The sequence below is a fragment of the Centrocercus urophasianus genome, unplaced genomic scaffold, assembly GCF_019232065.1.
Source record: "Centrocercus urophasianus isolate 14NV4802_14NV808 unplaced genomic scaffold, USGS_Curo_1.0 seq_73, whole genome shotgun sequence".
Lineage (NCBI taxonomy): Eukaryota > Metazoa > Chordata > Aves > Galliformes > Phasianidae > Centrocercus > Centrocercus urophasianus.
The window spans coordinates 577,757-595,270 of NW_024885344.1; the positions used below are offsets into that span (position 1 = coordinate 577,757).

At 45.5% G+C, this 17,514-nt stretch overlaps 1 protein-coding gene across 1 annotated transcript in view; it reads right to left on the minus strand.

Annotated features, from left to right (window-relative positions):
* Positions 1–481: 481 nt before the first annotated feature.
* CACNA1I (calcium voltage-gated channel subunit alpha1 I) overlaps positions 482–17,514 on the minus strand; it is a 148,482-nt gene continuing 131,449 nt past the window's right edge. The window contains exons 26-36 of the mRNA XM_042837747.1: positions 16,381–16,490; positions 15,680–15,813; positions 15,164–15,234; positions 11,139–11,217; positions 10,445–10,566; positions 9,627–9,965; positions 8,845–8,991; positions 4,614–4,730; positions 4,098–4,263; positions 3,051–3,247; positions 482–1,177 (exon numbers count right to left, since the gene is read on the minus strand). Coding sequence (XP_042693681.1) covers positions 482–1,177; positions 3,051–3,247; positions 4,098–4,263; positions 4,614–4,730; positions 8,845–8,991; positions 9,627–9,965; positions 10,445–10,566; positions 11,139–11,217; positions 15,164–15,234; positions 15,680–15,813; positions 16,381–16,490 — 2,178 coding nt within the window. The remainder of the gene's footprint in view (positions 1,178–3,050; positions 3,248–4,097; positions 4,264–4,613; positions 4,731–8,844; positions 8,992–9,626; positions 9,966–10,444; positions 10,567–11,138; positions 11,218–15,163; positions 15,235–15,679; positions 15,814–16,380; positions 16,491–17,514) is intronic.

A 17,514-nucleotide genomic window follows, 5' to 3' on the forward strand; every position in this document is an offset into this window, starting at 1 on the left:
AGTTCTGCATAGCACCTCCTTCAGCTCCCATTCGCTTGGTCCTCCTTAGCACTTTCTGAAATTCATAATCTCTCTGTAAAAAAAATAAATAAATCGATCTCTCTCTATATATGTATATGTATATGTATATAACTAAATGGCTGACAGGCAGTGGTTGCCCAGCCGGAGGGTCCCATCCCTCCCAGCCCCATGGCCTTTTCTTGTTGCTGTAGTCTCTGCAGTGATGGTCCAGGTCTTGCCCTAGGGCAGGACTGTTCCCGTATTGCTTGCATTCTCCCACGCCTCTGAGGTACGGTACCAGAATATTTATTCTATATATATATATATATATATATTTATGTATATATATATATTTATAATTTTTTGTTTGCCTGGTTCTTTTTCCCCCAAATCCTTTGGAATCGCTGCTGGGAAGCAACTGCCAAAATGTGCTCCCCATGCCGGTGGCCAAAGACTCCGCACACCCCACACCCAGGGACCCTCATCTGTTCCTCTTGCTGACCCCATCACCCAGCTCGGACGGCAGCAGGGAGCCGCATTCCCCTGTCCCCAGTCTGCTGGGGCCGTCGGGCTCTGCTCCTTGCACTGGCGGAGGGGTGTCCTTGCAGAAGTCCGTCACCCAGGAGGGCATGGAGAGGAAGCCCTTGGGGTCAACGGTGTAGAAGGGCTTGGTGTGGTGGGCAGCAGGACGGCGGAGCGAAGGGCTGGCGTGGAGGCTGCTGGTGCTGCTGCACTTCTTCCCCAGCGTCAGCCCTGGCGGCGGGGGCGAGAAAAGGGAGGTCAGCGAGAGGCTGCTGAGGGTCTCCGAGGGCTCGCTGTTGTTGCCTCCGCCCCGCAAACTGCTTCCTGCCCCCTCCTCATCCGAAGGGTCCATGGAGTCATGGTGGGTGCAACCAGGGCTGGTGCTCCCACCACTGCTGTGGCTGCGCTGGTGCCGACAGATGCTGCGCAGGGTGAAGAGCCCCCGGCCCCGTAGGCTGCGGCGACGGGAGGTGGGGGACAGGGGAGCTGCCAGGGGTCTTTGGTCGCCAGCAGCCGGCATGGGGCACAGGGCCACGGGGAGGTCCAGGGTACACTGGGGAGAGTCACTGAGGTTGAGACTGTCCTCCAGTGTGGTCTGAAGGCTGCCTGCCGAGCTGCTGCTCCGACTGTCCAGTGATGTGTCGCTCTCAGGAGCCTGGGGGGTGAATGCATACCATGTTCAGATGGGAAGAGCAGCAAGACAATTTATTTTTTTTAAGTGATTTGAGGTATGAAAATAAACTCCAGTTCTTCTCTCACTCTCCTCTGGTGGGAATGGCAACTGTAATCCAGCTGAAACCTGCTCCAAAGCCAAGGATGTTCCCTTCTGGGGGAGGAAACTTTCTATATTTTGAGCTTTGATTCCATAGAATCACAGAATCATGGAATATCCTGAGTTGGAAAGGACTCCTAAGGATCACCAATTCCAACTCCGGGCTCCATATAGGACCCACCAGAAAAATCAGACCCTATGGCTGAGAGCATTTTTCATGCCTGTTGAACTTCTGCAAACTCAATGCCATGACCACCTGTTCCATGTCTACCACCCTCTTATTCTGCTCCAGGATGAACCTTCTCCTCTCCCCTAAAATGCTCCACCAGAGGGAAGGGATGCTGGGTCTGTGAGCTCTGGTGTCAGTCCAGGAGGCAGCGGGACCACTTTGGTGTCCATGTGAACCTGCCACATGGACAGGCTGCAGGCACATCAAAATCGTCAGCTGGCCATAAAGCAGATAGGTTTCTGTGGAAACCTCAGGAAGCCTCCTCTCATTAAAAAGAATCAGAAATATTTTGGGATAGAAAAGAGATTCTTCTGACTAGCACAAGCAGCAGTGGCTGTATTTAGGGGAGAAAACTCAAATCTCCTTTCAGGAGAAAGGGAAAATTACCCTAATGTCCTTGTGATAGTACTTAGTTACTTAACCCCACTTCATCATATTCTTAGGAAAGTGGTCTGCATCATGAGATTTGCATGGGCCCACCTCTCAAGCCTGTGCAGGTCCTTGTGGATAGCATTCCTTCCCCCCAGCATATTGACTGCACTGCTCACATTGGTGTCATCTGATTTCCTGAACCATAGCTATTCTATACAGTCTGTCTCACATAATAAGAAGTTTACCAGTTTCTCCTTTACAATGGCTCAGCACTTTTCCTTCCGTGCCATGCAATCTCCAGAGATCTTTTTCTTCATGTCTAAACTTATATGAGAAGTTTCAACACCACAACAAATCAATGGCCTCAGCTCAAGGCTAAATTTATCCCTGGTGAATTCATACACATTTGTATTGTGCTAAGAGTGTCTATCACATAGAACTGGATAACACATAATTTTATTGTATAGCTTGTCTGGAATAGAGTGTCCCTGGGAACAGGAATTGTTCGTGGGGTGAGTTCCAAGAACAATAAGAGGGATCACCGATGGACTCCATTCTCTGTCTCCTCTGCAATTCAGAGACACTTGATCTTCCCTCAATGCTTTTCTTCTTCTCAATGAGAAATAGATGCCTTTTCAGAGAGAGAGTGTCTTTCTGAGGTGCAAAAGCTAAGTGGCAAGGGGAAAACAGAGCTCAGAGGCAGAGTGTGGATGTGATCCAGAGCCACAGCACCAGGAGAAACTGAGGTGGTTGTGTGGCTGCCATCTCCCTGGCTCACACAGTGGCTGCTGTGCATGCAGGTGGCTGTAGTGCACTTGGTGCATGGGGCCCAGGGGCGAGCTAAAACGTGATGTGATTCCATATTTACATGGTGCTAGCTGCAGCTGTCAGACTGCTTTTTGATCCAAAGCAGAAGAGCATGTAATTTCAGGGGGTAGAGCTATACAACCCTTCTTTGCTGTACAAAATTATCTCCTCCCCACCCCTCCTACACACTGTGGTTCCCTGTGCTCCTCCAAGTCAGATCAGAGTCACCCAGCCCCTGTCCACAGCTGGCCTCTCTTCTTTGTTTGCCTTCCTCCCTATTCAGTCCTCTATTTTTGCATGTGATGTGGAAATCAAGGTTTCCAAGCAGAAGTAAGTAGGGTTCCTCACCTGGTGAAGAAGTGAACAGTTCACGCTCGGAGATCTCAGTGATACCCATGAGCCTTGCAGAGAGATCTTAGGAAGGTTATGTGCACACGAGACCTTCTCAGGCCCTGTCTGGGCAGCAGAGATGGCTGGGTGGAAAAATTCTGCTGGTACAGGTAACAGAGGGCACGATGTACCTGGAGAAAAGGGGCTGGGAGGGACTGAGAAAACACCAAAATAAATAGGGAAGAGAACACAAACAGAAAAAAAAAAAGTTCAGGAGTCCTCCACCTTAATTTTGTGCCTTTGCTGCTGTTACACCAAGGGTCCTGCAAGTCCAGTGTATAGAGGATATCTGACAACACACACTCCTAGCCAAGAAGCCTCAGTCTAGAGTTCACACAATGAATCTGCACTTTCTGCACAATAGCAAAAACCTGCACCAGACCCTACAGATCCAACACAGCTCAGAGCCGTAAAGCAACAGCCCAGCTTGCCTCTCTTGTTGCTGCTCTTGGAGAGAAAAGCTGAGCCATAAGGCTTTGATTCAGCCAGATATCATTGCCAGAGGGCTTTCATTCCAGATCCTGCAAAGCAGGGGATGAAGGGAGATAAATAAACTGGTGGCTTAAGAAACTGTGCTCAGGAGTGGAACAGTGGGACTTCCACAAAGGGCAGATGTCTTATAATTTCCCTTTGGCTTTATTCAAGGAGCTTGGTCTCATGGGATAGCAATAATTTACCCTGCAGAGTGAACAACGGTTACCCAGCTCGCAAGTCACTGAAACCTGTGTCCCTTCATCTATTTGACGCTCTGCTCTGACAACAAGCAGGTGCACTACTGCAAATAGGAAGCAAGTCTTTCATGATGCTTCACACTGGCAAGTCTGAAGGAGTGTATAAGATCTAGCAGCTGAAGAAGGAAATGATTTTCACTCCAGAGGACTAGTGAACTGAAAGTGAATTCTTTGTTAGTGTAACCCTGCCTCACATTACCTCCATTCCTTGCAGGAGGAAGGCAGATAAGCTGAACCAATCCACACAAACCTGGGGAATGCTAGCTGTTCTCACCTTTGGTACCTTCATGCTTTAGCCAAGACTGGACTGAGTTGAAAGGAGTTTTCTCTATTTCACACAGGTAACTGTCTGGGTTTGTGGAGCCATCTGTGCTGGATATTGGAAGCAAGCATTCCCCTAGATCTCCTGCCTCAGCGGAGTCAGGGCTGTCCTGGCCATCCTGGAAAAAAAATAAATAAATAAAGACAAAACCTGGTGAAATTTAATGGCAAATCACAGAGCAGACTTGTCAGGAAATGGATGTCTCTTAAGGTTCCTATGAATTAGCTAAAACACGCTCATATTTCACACTCAAATCCTTTAAATTTAGGGTCATTCAAAGGCAGTTATTAATAGTGATGAAGAGAACATTCAAAAACATACATCCATTTTTTCTCTTCTATGGAGAAGCTCTTGAAAAGTGACCAACATTTATATTCCTCAGCAGGGACATACGTATGAACACAGAGCACTTCTGAGGAGCAGGGACAGAAATACAGTGCAACATGCCTATGAACACCTGAGGCTAACCTTGGTCTCCTTAGGACTCAGCCGAGAAGTGCTGCGATTATCTGATTCATCTCCTAGAAGGATGGAAGAGGACTTGTCTGAATTGAGGGATAATGCTTCCATTTCAGCCAGCTGGACCTGCGGGAAGGGAAGGAGCTGTCATTGGATGTCTAGAGCCCACATTTCAAGCAGTCACGCTGTTTATGAAGGATAAGTAAAAGCCTGTAGGCCCAAGATGAATTTTATGTTATATTCCTTGGATACAACAGGTTCTGCCTAACCCAGATTTGGGCTGGACAGAAGAATCCACTTTCTAAGGAAGCAGAACACAGAATCTGCAAGCAGCCCATCTCCAGTCCATGCTCCCCTAATGCCAGTATTGTAGAAAGGAGTCCCGAATCTGTCCCAGGGCTCCCTCAAGTTGGTGACAAGGCAGTCTGCTCTATAGAGAGATGAGGAATAAACCCATCTCTGAAGGTGCCAAGGACAGCCCTCTTCAACACAAAGATGCTTTCATTCCAGGGATAGTCATGCCTCTTGCAGTCCATGCCAATATCATGCTTTTTGTATTCTCTTACCTTCATCACTGAAATCCCACCTCCCTCCAGCTTCCCTGCATCTTCTATTTCATCTCTAACCTACTCAGCTAACACCACCCTCCCTCCTGTTCTCCATCCCTAAATGAACCCTGCCAGCCCACCCTGTACTATTGCTCTCTTGATTTCTGAAACCAAGTGTGACTACTGTATCTTTCTCATCCATGAAACTCATCTTTGCTCTAGCCCTGTGCCTGAGCTTTCTCCATCATTTGGCCTGTGTCACACCACACACACCCCACTCCCACCTTTCCTGCAAGCTTACAATTCCCCTCTGCCAGACCTTGTCTTACAATTCTCCTTTTTCTAGTAGCCTAAGTAGCCGCTCTATTCATCCTGTGCTCAATTTACTAGATTATTTTAGTGGTCTTTTCCAACCTTAATGATTCTCTGACTTTCTGTAGCTGGTCTCTGGAGTCCTATCAGTTCCCACCACCAGCACCTGACTGAACAGCTATATTCCAGGTTGTCTCAGTCAAGAGAGCTTTCTTTCTGGGCAGTAATATTGTCCTTCCCTTTGTTTTTGTTTGCAAGAACTGGGTACAGCTTCTATGCCATAAGAGCAGGTGGAATATTCGTAGACATGACTCCTTTGAGCTGGGAGTTTGTGCCAATGTCAGAGACTGGAAGAGTCTCCATTCTTGGATAAGGCATTTGGAATAAACAGAAGGGGAAAACTGAGCTGGATTTAAATAAAGGGCGCAAACAGCATCCACATTTGGGATATTATTCTGACTCTTGAACGTGGTGTCACTCAACCATGTAGAGAGCTCAAAGTAACCAATGCTTGATGCTTGATGCATACACCAGAGAACTCATAAGGATGTTATGTCAAGCACACTACACAGCCACCAGTCAGCAATTAATTGTGTACAGAAACACCATCTTCACCCAGTCCCATTTAAGGTGCATACTCATCCATTACTTGCACAAGTGCTTGTTACAGCAGAACAGCCCTACAGCTTGTAGAAATGTGAATTTGAAATGTGACAACATCTGTGACTCCCTTCTCCATCCATAAAAAAGGGTTTCAACAAAAGCCAGAATTTGGCTATTCTTCACTGAACTGCTTGCTCACAATTTCTGTCCACATTGGGATCTACACAAAAAGCACAATCAACAGAGTCATGAGCAGATCAACTGTGTGTGTGGGAACACTGTTCACTGCTGCTCACTGGCTAAATACACCATCAGCCACTGATACACACATCTAACTGTCAACCAGCCTGAAAGTGAAAGGACAGAAATGACAGAAGAAGAGGCTAGTCATATTCTGGCATGTTGTTGTAGCTTCCATTCCTGGAGAATATTGAAAAATACTCTTAACTAAAGATGAAGAGAAAAAAAAAAAAAAAAGTGAATCAAATGGCAGTGCAGGGCTAATGGGATGGTCAGTAGAAGCATGAATTGCCTGGGACACCAACCACAGGCACTGAACCACGCGCACATATCCCTTAGAAAATAACTCATTGCAGGTATAAGCTATCTTTTAAACAGAGCCATGATTAGGAAAATCCTTAACAGTCCAAATAATTGGTCTGAAAATAAGAGGCCAGCAGTTTAACTCAGAAAGACACTGAGCACTTTGTACTCCACACAATACAAAGCTTAACACATATTACAATCTTGAGCATATGTTTAAGCGTTGTATTCATCCACTCTGCTCAGCATCTTCTCGGATTAAACTACAAATGAAATGGAAAAAAAAACCACCTTTCTACTGATAATGTGATCACTTTCACAAAGGCGAAGCTAAGGTGATTTGGTGAGCAGCCAACATCCTGTTTTGTTAAAAAACATGTACTGAAAAAGACAACATAAAAACAGTACAATTCCATGTGCACAGTGTACCTTCTGGCAGTGTACAACTGGTACTAATGCACAACTCTGCTTATGTTGATGCAACTGAGTATCCTCTAATTAATGACTATGTATTGCTGGTGTTAGTGCTGGGCTCAAGTCTAGCTGTGATTTTATGTTGGAATTTCCTCACTGGTTTTCACACTATGAAATACAAAGAGAAGATCACGATCAACCTATGACTTAAAATCCTCACCTTTCACTTTGATTCATATAATGAGAAATAAAATAACTACTCTTCACTACTGACATTATTCCTATGGATATAGATAATTTCATTTCAATTCCACACTTTAGATACAGTGAAATATCAATTTAGAAAATCAATTTATGGCTCTGTAATAACCATTAGAAAATTTGAACTAAGAATAATTATTTGGTAATGATTTTTCTGTTAAACTCTTTGCTGTGGGTTGCATTTGGAGATTTTGCCATCCAGTTTCCTTGCTGGGATGGTAAGAAAATTGATGTTGCCTTAATTCCCAAGCAGGAATACTGAAGACTACCTGGAAGGTTTTCAAATGCAGCAAACTGGCTGCAAATGACTTGATTTGAGGGCAATCATTCTGGAATACCTTTAGAAGACTTATTTTTCTGAGAAGGCTGAGCATCAACTGCTGAATATAAAGACTTATATAAAGCACTGGAAAGCGGAATGATTTGAAAACAGTTATTTGACAGTATTAATGCAGTGTCCATGGGTAAAGTGTTGCAGTACTGGGAAACTACAGCTATTTTTTCATTTTGATACTTCCAAATGGAAGCTACTGGGATAAGTAGATAGCTGAAAGACTGAAAAAATGTAAAACATCAGAACTAGGGGTGCAATGCCAAATGAAATATTACCATCTTCAAATGTGGATATCTACCAGTAAGAGCTCTCTTCTCAACTTTCCTGGTTTCCTTACAAGCAAGAGCAATGTATCAAGTTAGTTATGGGGAAGGAGATGGTGTAGACTGCTGTTGATGTAGTGATATACTGACAGATGAGAACAGCTACTGATATGAGACTAATCATGACCACAGTACTTAAATATAACAAATTGATTTCAGAGAAAAAAATAATTATATTTCTCACCTAACATCTCCCAGGCTACTTTGCTCTGAAGTTTTATAACATGAAAAGTCAAATTGCTTATGAAGTGGTTCTCCAAAGCATCTACAGTCCTGCTCTTAGCAGCAACCCATTTGCCAGCTAACAGGTTCTACACCAGAAAAGAGGATCTAAAACTTTCTCAGTGGGCTCATTTTTGTTTAGTTTTTTTTTTATATCAAACTCATTAACCAGTTTTAATCACAAACCAATCCTGGCTCACAGACAGTAACTCTACTCAATAAAGCATGTAAGCAGGTGCTTAGCTCAATCTCCTCAACAGGGAATAAGCAAACATATGCTTCAAATGAAGATGCAACATGCTAGAATCTTCCAGAGTTGTCTCTAAGTGCTAGTACCGGGGTGTGAACCTTCCAGTTCTTTCTACACAGTGAGCTCCAACCTCTGTTCTTGCAGAACTGAATACAATGTTGTCTTCATCTGCATCTCAGTCAGTCCCTCCTGACCTACACCATGGCACATCTCAGATTTCTACCACCTCAAACATACCCCATGGCTAAGGAGGGCAGACTGATACCAAAGGCAGTCTCAGCGGCACATGATAGATGACAAACACGGGCCAGGCCCTCTGCCTACACAAACTACAGCCAGGAGCACACACTGGATATCCTGCGGGCATGTGAATGTGGATGTGCAGGTCTTGGGGAAAGAGTCCCCTCACGCATCCTCGTACGCAGGTTACCTCTTGCTTGTCATGGTTACACTTCTCGCACATGGCCGGCGAGGAGTAATGATGGAAGACGGAGCCCGATAGGTTATCGATGATCATTAACTCCCCGTCGAAGGAGTCCTTAATAATTAAAGAGATACTGTCCAGCCATAAGTTCTCCTAGGGGACAAGAAGGGGGGGAGGATGGGAGAAATCATTTTAAGAATGCCGAGCTTTTGTTTCAAAGTTCCTTGTGAATTTGGGGCTGGATTCTCCACCCTGACTCATCTGGAGCAGTACCTTGTTCTGCAGGTACCTGCACAGGGTCACAGGGGGAGCATTTGCTCCTTAGGGTGTGTAAAGGTGCCAAAATCCAATGCAAAAAGGATAGACTGCCTTCACTCACTGTCAGCACAGCACAGCACAGCACAGCACTGCTCACACCTCCATTCCAGCTCTGCTGATGTGCTTCACTCCATCTGCCATTTCCCCTTCTCTTTTCTCCTGAGCTTCCCTCTCAAATTTGCTCCTAATACAGCTTCAGCTAATCTGCTCCATCCCTCCTCTGCTGGCCCTCAGGATCCTATGCTTATGACGCCAGTGAGCTGCCGAGCAGTGCTACAGGACCTGCTGCTATTACATCCTTGCCTCTTCACAATGCTACCAACTCAAAAGTCTACTGCTAAAATCAAGCCTCTCACCCTGAAGTGGAAGAGTCTGCCTGCTACTGCTAAGCCCTCAATCATCTAGGCCCCCTGGCTTCTCACCACAGCCGCTTGTTGCACTCTGGTTGGTAAGCTCAAAGGTGTACCCACCTGGGCAGGAGAGTAGCATCTCGTGCACATACGTCCTTCAGGCTCTGTTCTCCCACCACCGCTTCCTGTTCCTGCTCCTTTTCCCTGCCTTGATTTGGAGGAGCCTGACTTGCGGGAGCACAGTCCATGCGCAAATTCCAGCTCAATCTCAGCATCCATTTCTGCATCCTCCTGGGCTTCCTTGTTGCTGTCATCCAGATGTTTCATGAGAACAGCTACCACCACATTGATGAGGACAAACTGGGCTGTGAGCACAAAGCTGACAAAGTACAGTGGGGAGATGAACTGCAGGTTGCTGAGGCAGCTCCGGTCATCGTGGCTGCAGTCGCGTAAGGTATCCTTGAGAGGAAGTTGGTTTTGAGAGGGAATGATGAAAGGAAGGAAGGACTAAAGTAAGAATGCAAGCTTGGCTGATCTTTCTGTCAAAAAACACCAATGCCACTGGAAAGAACAGAGCAATGGTTCTATCACTCCACAGCTTCTAGAATCATGAAGTCCTCAAAGAATCAAGGACATTATCTGATCATGGGACGCAACTTGTGCTCTCTGCTTCAGAGCAAGTATGCCCAAAGGTCTACAGAAATTAAATCTTCAGACCATTGCATTTTTCTGCCACTGTGGCCCCAGGTGTGTGAACTGATGCTGTGCAGTTCTGCCTGCTCACATCACACTCAAATGTACCATATATTTGCAAAGAACTTTCCTTCTGTCTGGCAACTCAGTTCCTATGCTCCTCTCCCTTTCCAACCAAAGCACCGAGCACTGCTGATCTGAGCTCTGGTCAGAATTTCTCACACGCCCCCCTAAGGCCCAGTTACCTTCATGATTCCGTTCCAGTTGTCTCCTGTGGACACCTGGAAGAGTGTGAGGAAGGCCATCCCAAAGTTCTCAAAGGTAGCATGACGGCTCATGCCCTCGCAGGGGTTCTCATCATTGCATACTGTAAGAACGGGGATCACAGCTATTAATGGGGGACACACCACATGCTCTGAGATCAACAGCAGGAGCTAGGGAAGGGGACTTCAGGCTCCTCACAACCTGGAGGCCTAAGTTAATGGCCTCAGCACCATGCCAAATAGTGGGCTGTTGCCCAACAACACTTGACTGCTGTACAGCAGTGCAAAAAATCACTACCGGTGGTGTAACTCTGGGTTGCTCTGGATGACCTTCCCAACACATCACTGTGATGCCTTTCTCCATGATCAATATTTCACGGCAAGAGACATGAGTAAGCATTAACTGACTTCTTTTGTAGCCTTAGAGCATTACCAAAGAATACAGTGAAGAAAAACTGAAGGTTTAAGAATGAAAGAAATACTAGAAACTACTTTTGTTCTTTTAAGCTGTTAGAACAATCACATTTTAGAAAGAAATTCTGCTTATGTCAAATTCACAAAAAGGAGAATGAAGGACAATGAATAATTCAGTCCCGTTATTGAACGAGTACTGAGCTTGAAAAAACTCCCAGCAGATCTGTAGTTCACACCAGAGCACAGGCTGCTTCAGACTTACCAAGTTTTCCAAAGAGCTCCACTCCTAGAGCAGCATAGATGAAAAAGAGGAGCATGAAAAGCAGTCCAAGGTTCCCCACCTGAAAGCAAACAGCACAGTCAGCCTACCTCATCTGAACAGGCAAGCGTGAATCGTACGCACACTAGTTTCTGTACTCCAAAACCAGGAGAGTAGAGCAACAAATTCTCAGAGTTCAAATGCAACAAAACAATTGCTCAGTAACCTTGGAAATCACCAGCGACTACCTGTGACTATGCCATCCATGGAACAACAGCTGCCAGCACATACAAAGGATGCTGTTTCTAGCCAGTACTGACTAAAGTGTACAACTGCTGGTCAGGTGAATGCAGGCATATTAGAGCAGGAGCTCAGCGAAATGCACCCATTTTGACTAAGTGAGAGTGAAACTATGGATTACAGCACACAGACGAGCTGCAGTGCTACATGCCCCATCAAGCTGCCTAAATTCCCCAAAGTTACGCTTGAAGCAGAGCTCCAGAGAGATGGGGACACAGATACAACCCTCCATATGTGGAGGGCTGAGCAGGGCTTGGGGAGGGAGATGGGAAGGAAGATGGATAAAAAGCCTCTTTTAAATTGTGTGGAGAGAAGAGAAGGAGAAGAGACTACAAAAGAGTGAAGAGCACCGCTTTTTCTTTATCCTGTGAAAAATGGGGCAAAGCCTGATTTCTGGGCTTCCAGCATTTATGTTTTATAAACTCCACAATGGGAGGATTGCTGCTCCATGGTAAACAGAAGTAGCACCAACAATGTGTGCATTGCCCCCACATCCTCACTTTCCCAAATCACTGCTCTGCCTCTGAATCTCCTGCATCCCAGCATGTGCGGCACATGAATTATATATGGAAAGCAGTTTTAAAAGTGGCAGGCTGAAAATGCTAGTAACAATTAGCACACCACTGGTGGGGAAAAGGGAGGTGGGGAATTAAGGACCTGGTATTCAGTGTTTTTCGAAACCTGAGTAGTATCTGACCCGAATGCTTGTGAGTGCATAAGCTGGGCCTTTATTAGGATCATCTACTTCAGGAACCTAATTTAGTCACTGCAACTGCTGTGAAATCCAAATTCAGGCAAGAAATGAATGATTCAGCACACCCACTCCTCTGGGCTGCCAGATTCTGGCTCCCTACACATGCGGTGGAAGGAATTATTTCTGATGACTAATTTGGACACCATAGTAAATGCTCTGAACACACACCTTTGTGTCTGTGTCTATAGGGCATTAAAAGAAAGGAGGCTAATAAAATTTAGCTAAGGACTAAATTTCCAAAGGGCTCCAAAATTAAACCTCTATTCAGTATTAAGAATTGTTGCAGTATAACAGAGAAAGGAAGAGAATTGGAACAGGACAACTGGAGATGCCTTATATGCCATTAGCAAGCCAAAATCCCCGGTGTGAGTCTGTGCTTTAGGAACACAAAGAGAAAGGCTGAGATGAGGAAAAAGCACAAGGGAAAGAACAGCTTATTTTAAACTGCTTCTCTTGGCAAAGCCAATAAATCTTGGAGAATAATATTACAGATAATTCAATTGTCCCCTGAAGACTCAGTGTGTAAAATATGGAGACAAAATGCAATTTTTAACAGTGAAAGTGGGGGATTTTAGCCCTGCTTTGTGTGCAGATTTTGACACAGGTTTAACTATGGAGTGATTTTTGATCTATTGGTTATATAACTTTATTAAGTGAAAGCAAACCATTACAGAAGGAAGCAAAAGCCAGTCAATAGGAACTGGATTGATCATAGGCTTGATACTAGGTAGCACTATTCACTTTTACCTTCCAGGGAACACCTAGAGCCAGACCTTCAGACATATGTTTGTGAAGGAGATCATGGCAGATATTAATGACCTCCAAAAGACAGATCATCTTGGTTAGCAAAGGGTCTGGAGGTGACTGTGAGGAAGAAAAGCAAGAATCTGTAAAGCGTGGAAGAATATCCTTGTGGTTTGTGGCTCAGAGCAGGGTTTGAACTGAGGTCCCAGCTGCAGTCTTTGCCATCCTGAGCAAAATCCTTCAATGTCTGATGACTCTGCTTCTCTGTGTGACATGGATACAAACATTTCCATGGGATATGAACAGCCCCATGGGAGTTGGACTGGATGACCTTTAAGGGTCCCTTCCAACTCCAATGATTCTATCATTTCCCCCTCTCCTGTTTATTCACCATATTTTAAGGGTAGAAGTTGAGTCCCACCATTTAACTACAAGTATACCACAGAGTCCTTTTACTGAGGGCTGAACACACTTCAGCCAGCTCATACTATCTGTGTCTATTTATCTGAGCAGAGCAAACACACCACATCTGCAGATGTTGGATACTGGGAAATTTTTTCTTCCCTGAAAGAGTGGTGCTGCAGTAGCATGGGCTGCCCAGGGAGGTGGTGAAGTCACCACCCCTGGAGGTATTCAAGACAAGGGGAGATGTCACATGAGTGACACTGTCTAGAGTGGTCACAGGGATGAGTTGATGGTTGGACTAGGTGATCTTTGTGGTCCCTTCCAACCCAAAACATTCTATGATTCTGTGATTCTTTCCAGCCTTAATGGTTCTATGATTCTTCTTTGGATCTGGAGACCTGCTCTATTTCAGATCCTTGCCAGAGCTAAACAGTAGTTGTGGCTCCTGGAATGGAGAAGAGGAACTGCACTGAGCCAGTCTAGGGCAGCGTAGACAGAACTAATAAACTTTAGGGGCACCAAGCTGCCTCCAACAAGAACACTTCAATTTTAACATTGTTCAATGTGTCTTAGTTCCAAACTACCCTGGATGACAAAGGATGCTGTTATATAGCCTAGATGTGACTTATATCATTAACATTATGCAAAAATACAAATTATTACTGTAAAATGAAAAAGATTGGAAATCAGACAGTGCTCAGGATTCAGGTAAGATCACAGAATTTCCCCTGGCTTTCATACTATGGGTTTCCTCTAATTCAGATTGACATCACTGTCTGCCACTAACATCAGAGGTAAACTCCTTGTGTAACTACTCATGCTGTTTTCAGATTGATTCTCAGCTCCTTGCCACTCATGGAGACTGGCACATTAGCTGATAAAGCAACTGACAAACCCCCGTACATTTTGATATCATGCAAGATAGCTGCCTGCTCAGGGCCTGCCAGGGAAATATCTGATGTGTGATCAGTAGGGAAATTTGGTACCATTACTGCTTGCTTAACAATTCTCTCGCAAGGATCCCCAAGGAAAGGGAATAGTCTCCCAGGTCACTTCTCCGTCACAAAGGATCCTCTCACTAGGCTCGATGCCTATGTAAAGTCAGCATCTCATTCAGGAACAGCTGCTGCTCACAGCTCATGGAATCCTTCTGTCTAGCTGTCTTGTGGTAGACACTTAACCGCCGGCTGCGTGAGCCACAACAGAGTGCGTCACTGCTTCTCATACATGAGAGGCTCAGAATTGTGAAGGGATCCAGGAGGAGAAAGGAAGAAAAGAAAGCAGGAATGGGGAGGCACTGGCTAAGAAAAACAGTGATGGGAATGCACGTGAGAGAGAGAAGGGAATAGGGGGAACATGCAGGGAAGGGTGAGAAGGACAGAGACCTGTGTTCCTCCTGAAATGGCTGCCAGTTGCTCTTCCTTTCTTACGGAGAAGAGAGAGAAGAGCTGGGGACTAGCAACAAATTAGCTGGGGACAGACACTAGCTAGACATGGTGGGAAGAATCCTGCCCTTTCCCTGGATCAAGATTTATTTCATTCACCCACTGGCAAACTGGGATGTGAGGTAAGCTGTATTCCCATGACTTAACACTAAAACTTGGGCATCCCTTTCAGGCAGGTACGTGTACATCACAGTAAACCCAGAATCACAGAATCACCTAGGTTGAAAAAGACCTCTAAGTTCATCTAGTCCAACTGTCCACCTATCACCAATATTGCCCACTAAAGGGCATCGCCTTTGAGAAACCAAGAGAATTGACCGTTTGGGAAAGAAAAAAAAAGGTGCAGAAAGAGAGTCTTGGGGGAAGCTTGTGGATTTTACCTGTGGTAAGGCTTGAACAACTGTATCCAGCAGTGCTCGCATTCCAGTGGCCATCTTCAACAGCTTCAGGACTGTCACAAGAAACACATGAGAAATGTCACTCAAACTCAGCTCAGAAGATTCATCCTTTTGCATACCTACTAATGGCAGTAGAACAAGACAGAAGCCTTGATTTCCTTTGCCCTTGAAAAATTGAAATGTACCCCTTGTCCCCACATTCCCACATCTTTGCAATTTACATTCCCAGTTCCTTCTCCTCCAGTCTATCTACTCCTTCCTAAACACACTATTTCTGCCACCCGTGCCTATCAGGCTTCTGCTTTACCCAGACACATTCTGGCCAAGATTCCTCTTTCTCCAAGCAATGTGTATCACAATTACTCTTTTCTATTCTCTGCTTCCAGGGCTGAGGACAGCAGGAGTGTGTGCCTCTACAAACACTGCTCAATGAGTCACTGCTCTGGGTCCCACCCCATGGCCACCTCCATCCCTGCCTCCTGCCTGTGCCTCTCTCACCACGGGCGATGCGCAGCACTCTCATGATCCTGATGATAGTGGGGTTAATTGGGAGAGCCGCATTGATTTCAATCTCTTCCAATGTAATGCCCATGACAGACAGCAGCACAATGGCCAGATCTAGCTGGTTCCACCTTAAGAAGAAAAAAATCAAAGAGAATACAGGAAGACAGAGGTTTTCCACTTCCCTGACAAATAATGTGAATTGTTTTCACTTTATCCTAAACGTATAAATCCAAGGCCCCACTCTGAGTCAGTCTGTATGGGCTTTTGCAGACAAACAGATTCACTCTGCACACAGCCTGAGCAGCCAGAGGCAAACCAGCCTGATCTGAAAGCATGGAGCTGTGTTACTATGGTGCTATGCTTTGACTAATGCGCCCAGCTTTTTATGGCCTCACTACCTCGTATCAGCTTCATTATATACGTTCTGCTTCAGCATGTTCCCAGTTTGCCTCAAGGGCAGGAAAAAACTGGCTGTTTCTAAGCCCACCTACTTTGCTTTCTAGCCTAACTAGCAGATGCCAACACAGAGGCAGTTCTTGGACAAACCTTATTGTTGCCCAGGCACTGCAGTTCTCCTGTGCAAAACTAGGAGATAGTTGGGACTGCTACTATATTCCAGATAGGGATTCATCCTCGAGGTCTCCTCCCAACGCCCAGCTCTCCCACAGAAATGTTTTACACAACCCTTTGCTCACCTGTCCTTGAAGAATCGGCGTAGACCAAAGGCCACCAGCTTGAGAACTGCCTCCAACACAAACACAGTGGTGAACAGGTAGTTACAGTATTTAAGAGCGGTCTCCAGGGACTGTCAGCAGAAAGAAAGAGTGGAAGAATTGAGGCAAAAGCAACAATAAGTTCATAACCTGTGGGGTCTCTCTTGAGTGCCAGTGATTCATTACAGGATGGGGAAGATGCCCCATGCTCCCTATACTTGAACATGGAGGCCTCCTACTGAAGGCAACCATCAGCAAGCCCTTCCACCCAATGTTGTTCTGGGGATCAGTTATTGCTCCTTCCTCCTACACTTCTCAGCATAATGGGAAGAAGGTGGCTATTGCAAGGAGATTCCACTGAGGTTTCATCAGCCTCCTCTTCAGCCAATAGCCCACGTCATCTGGATGCCACCACGTTAATGGCATTGGCCTAGCTATGGGCAAGGAGCGAGGCAGGAAGGTTGTTGCTTCAGTCATTTATAAATGCCATCTCTAATGGGGGGAAACTCCTGCGTGCCTTGTTCTGGGACAGACACGAGTCATCGCTCAGCTGTGAGTTTCTCCGCCACCAGGGACCGGTGTGACCAATGGGCAGCACTGGTGGCACCTCGTACTGGAATGGTTCAAAGCAGTTGGACAGGATTTATAAGCAGAGCCTGACTGTGTTACAGGGGAAGGAGTTGAGGAGTAAGAAAGGTCCAGTGACTTGTTCTGACACAAGCAAAGGTCTGACACAAGGATGGAAACAGATAAGGGCTGGAAGCTCCTGCAAAGTAAAACTGGGCATCACTAGGAGCGAGACAAAAGGTGGGCAAGAAACAGAGGAACTAGGCAACATATCTGAATGATAACACACAGATTCAGTTCCTGACCTACCTTAGACAGCATTTGTTCAGAAGTGTCATCTAAACTACGAGTCTCCTCAAAAGAAAACTGAAATGCCATTGGGCAAATATCATAATGAATGCTTTGTCTACATATAAAGGCAAAAAGCATCTCTGATATAAGCAGAATGCTTTTATTTTATCAGAAGCATCTAGAGTTTTGCCAACAACACTCAGTGGTTCCTGGTCTTCTCCAGCCAAAGTGAAAAACTCCTTTAGATCACCATGTCCT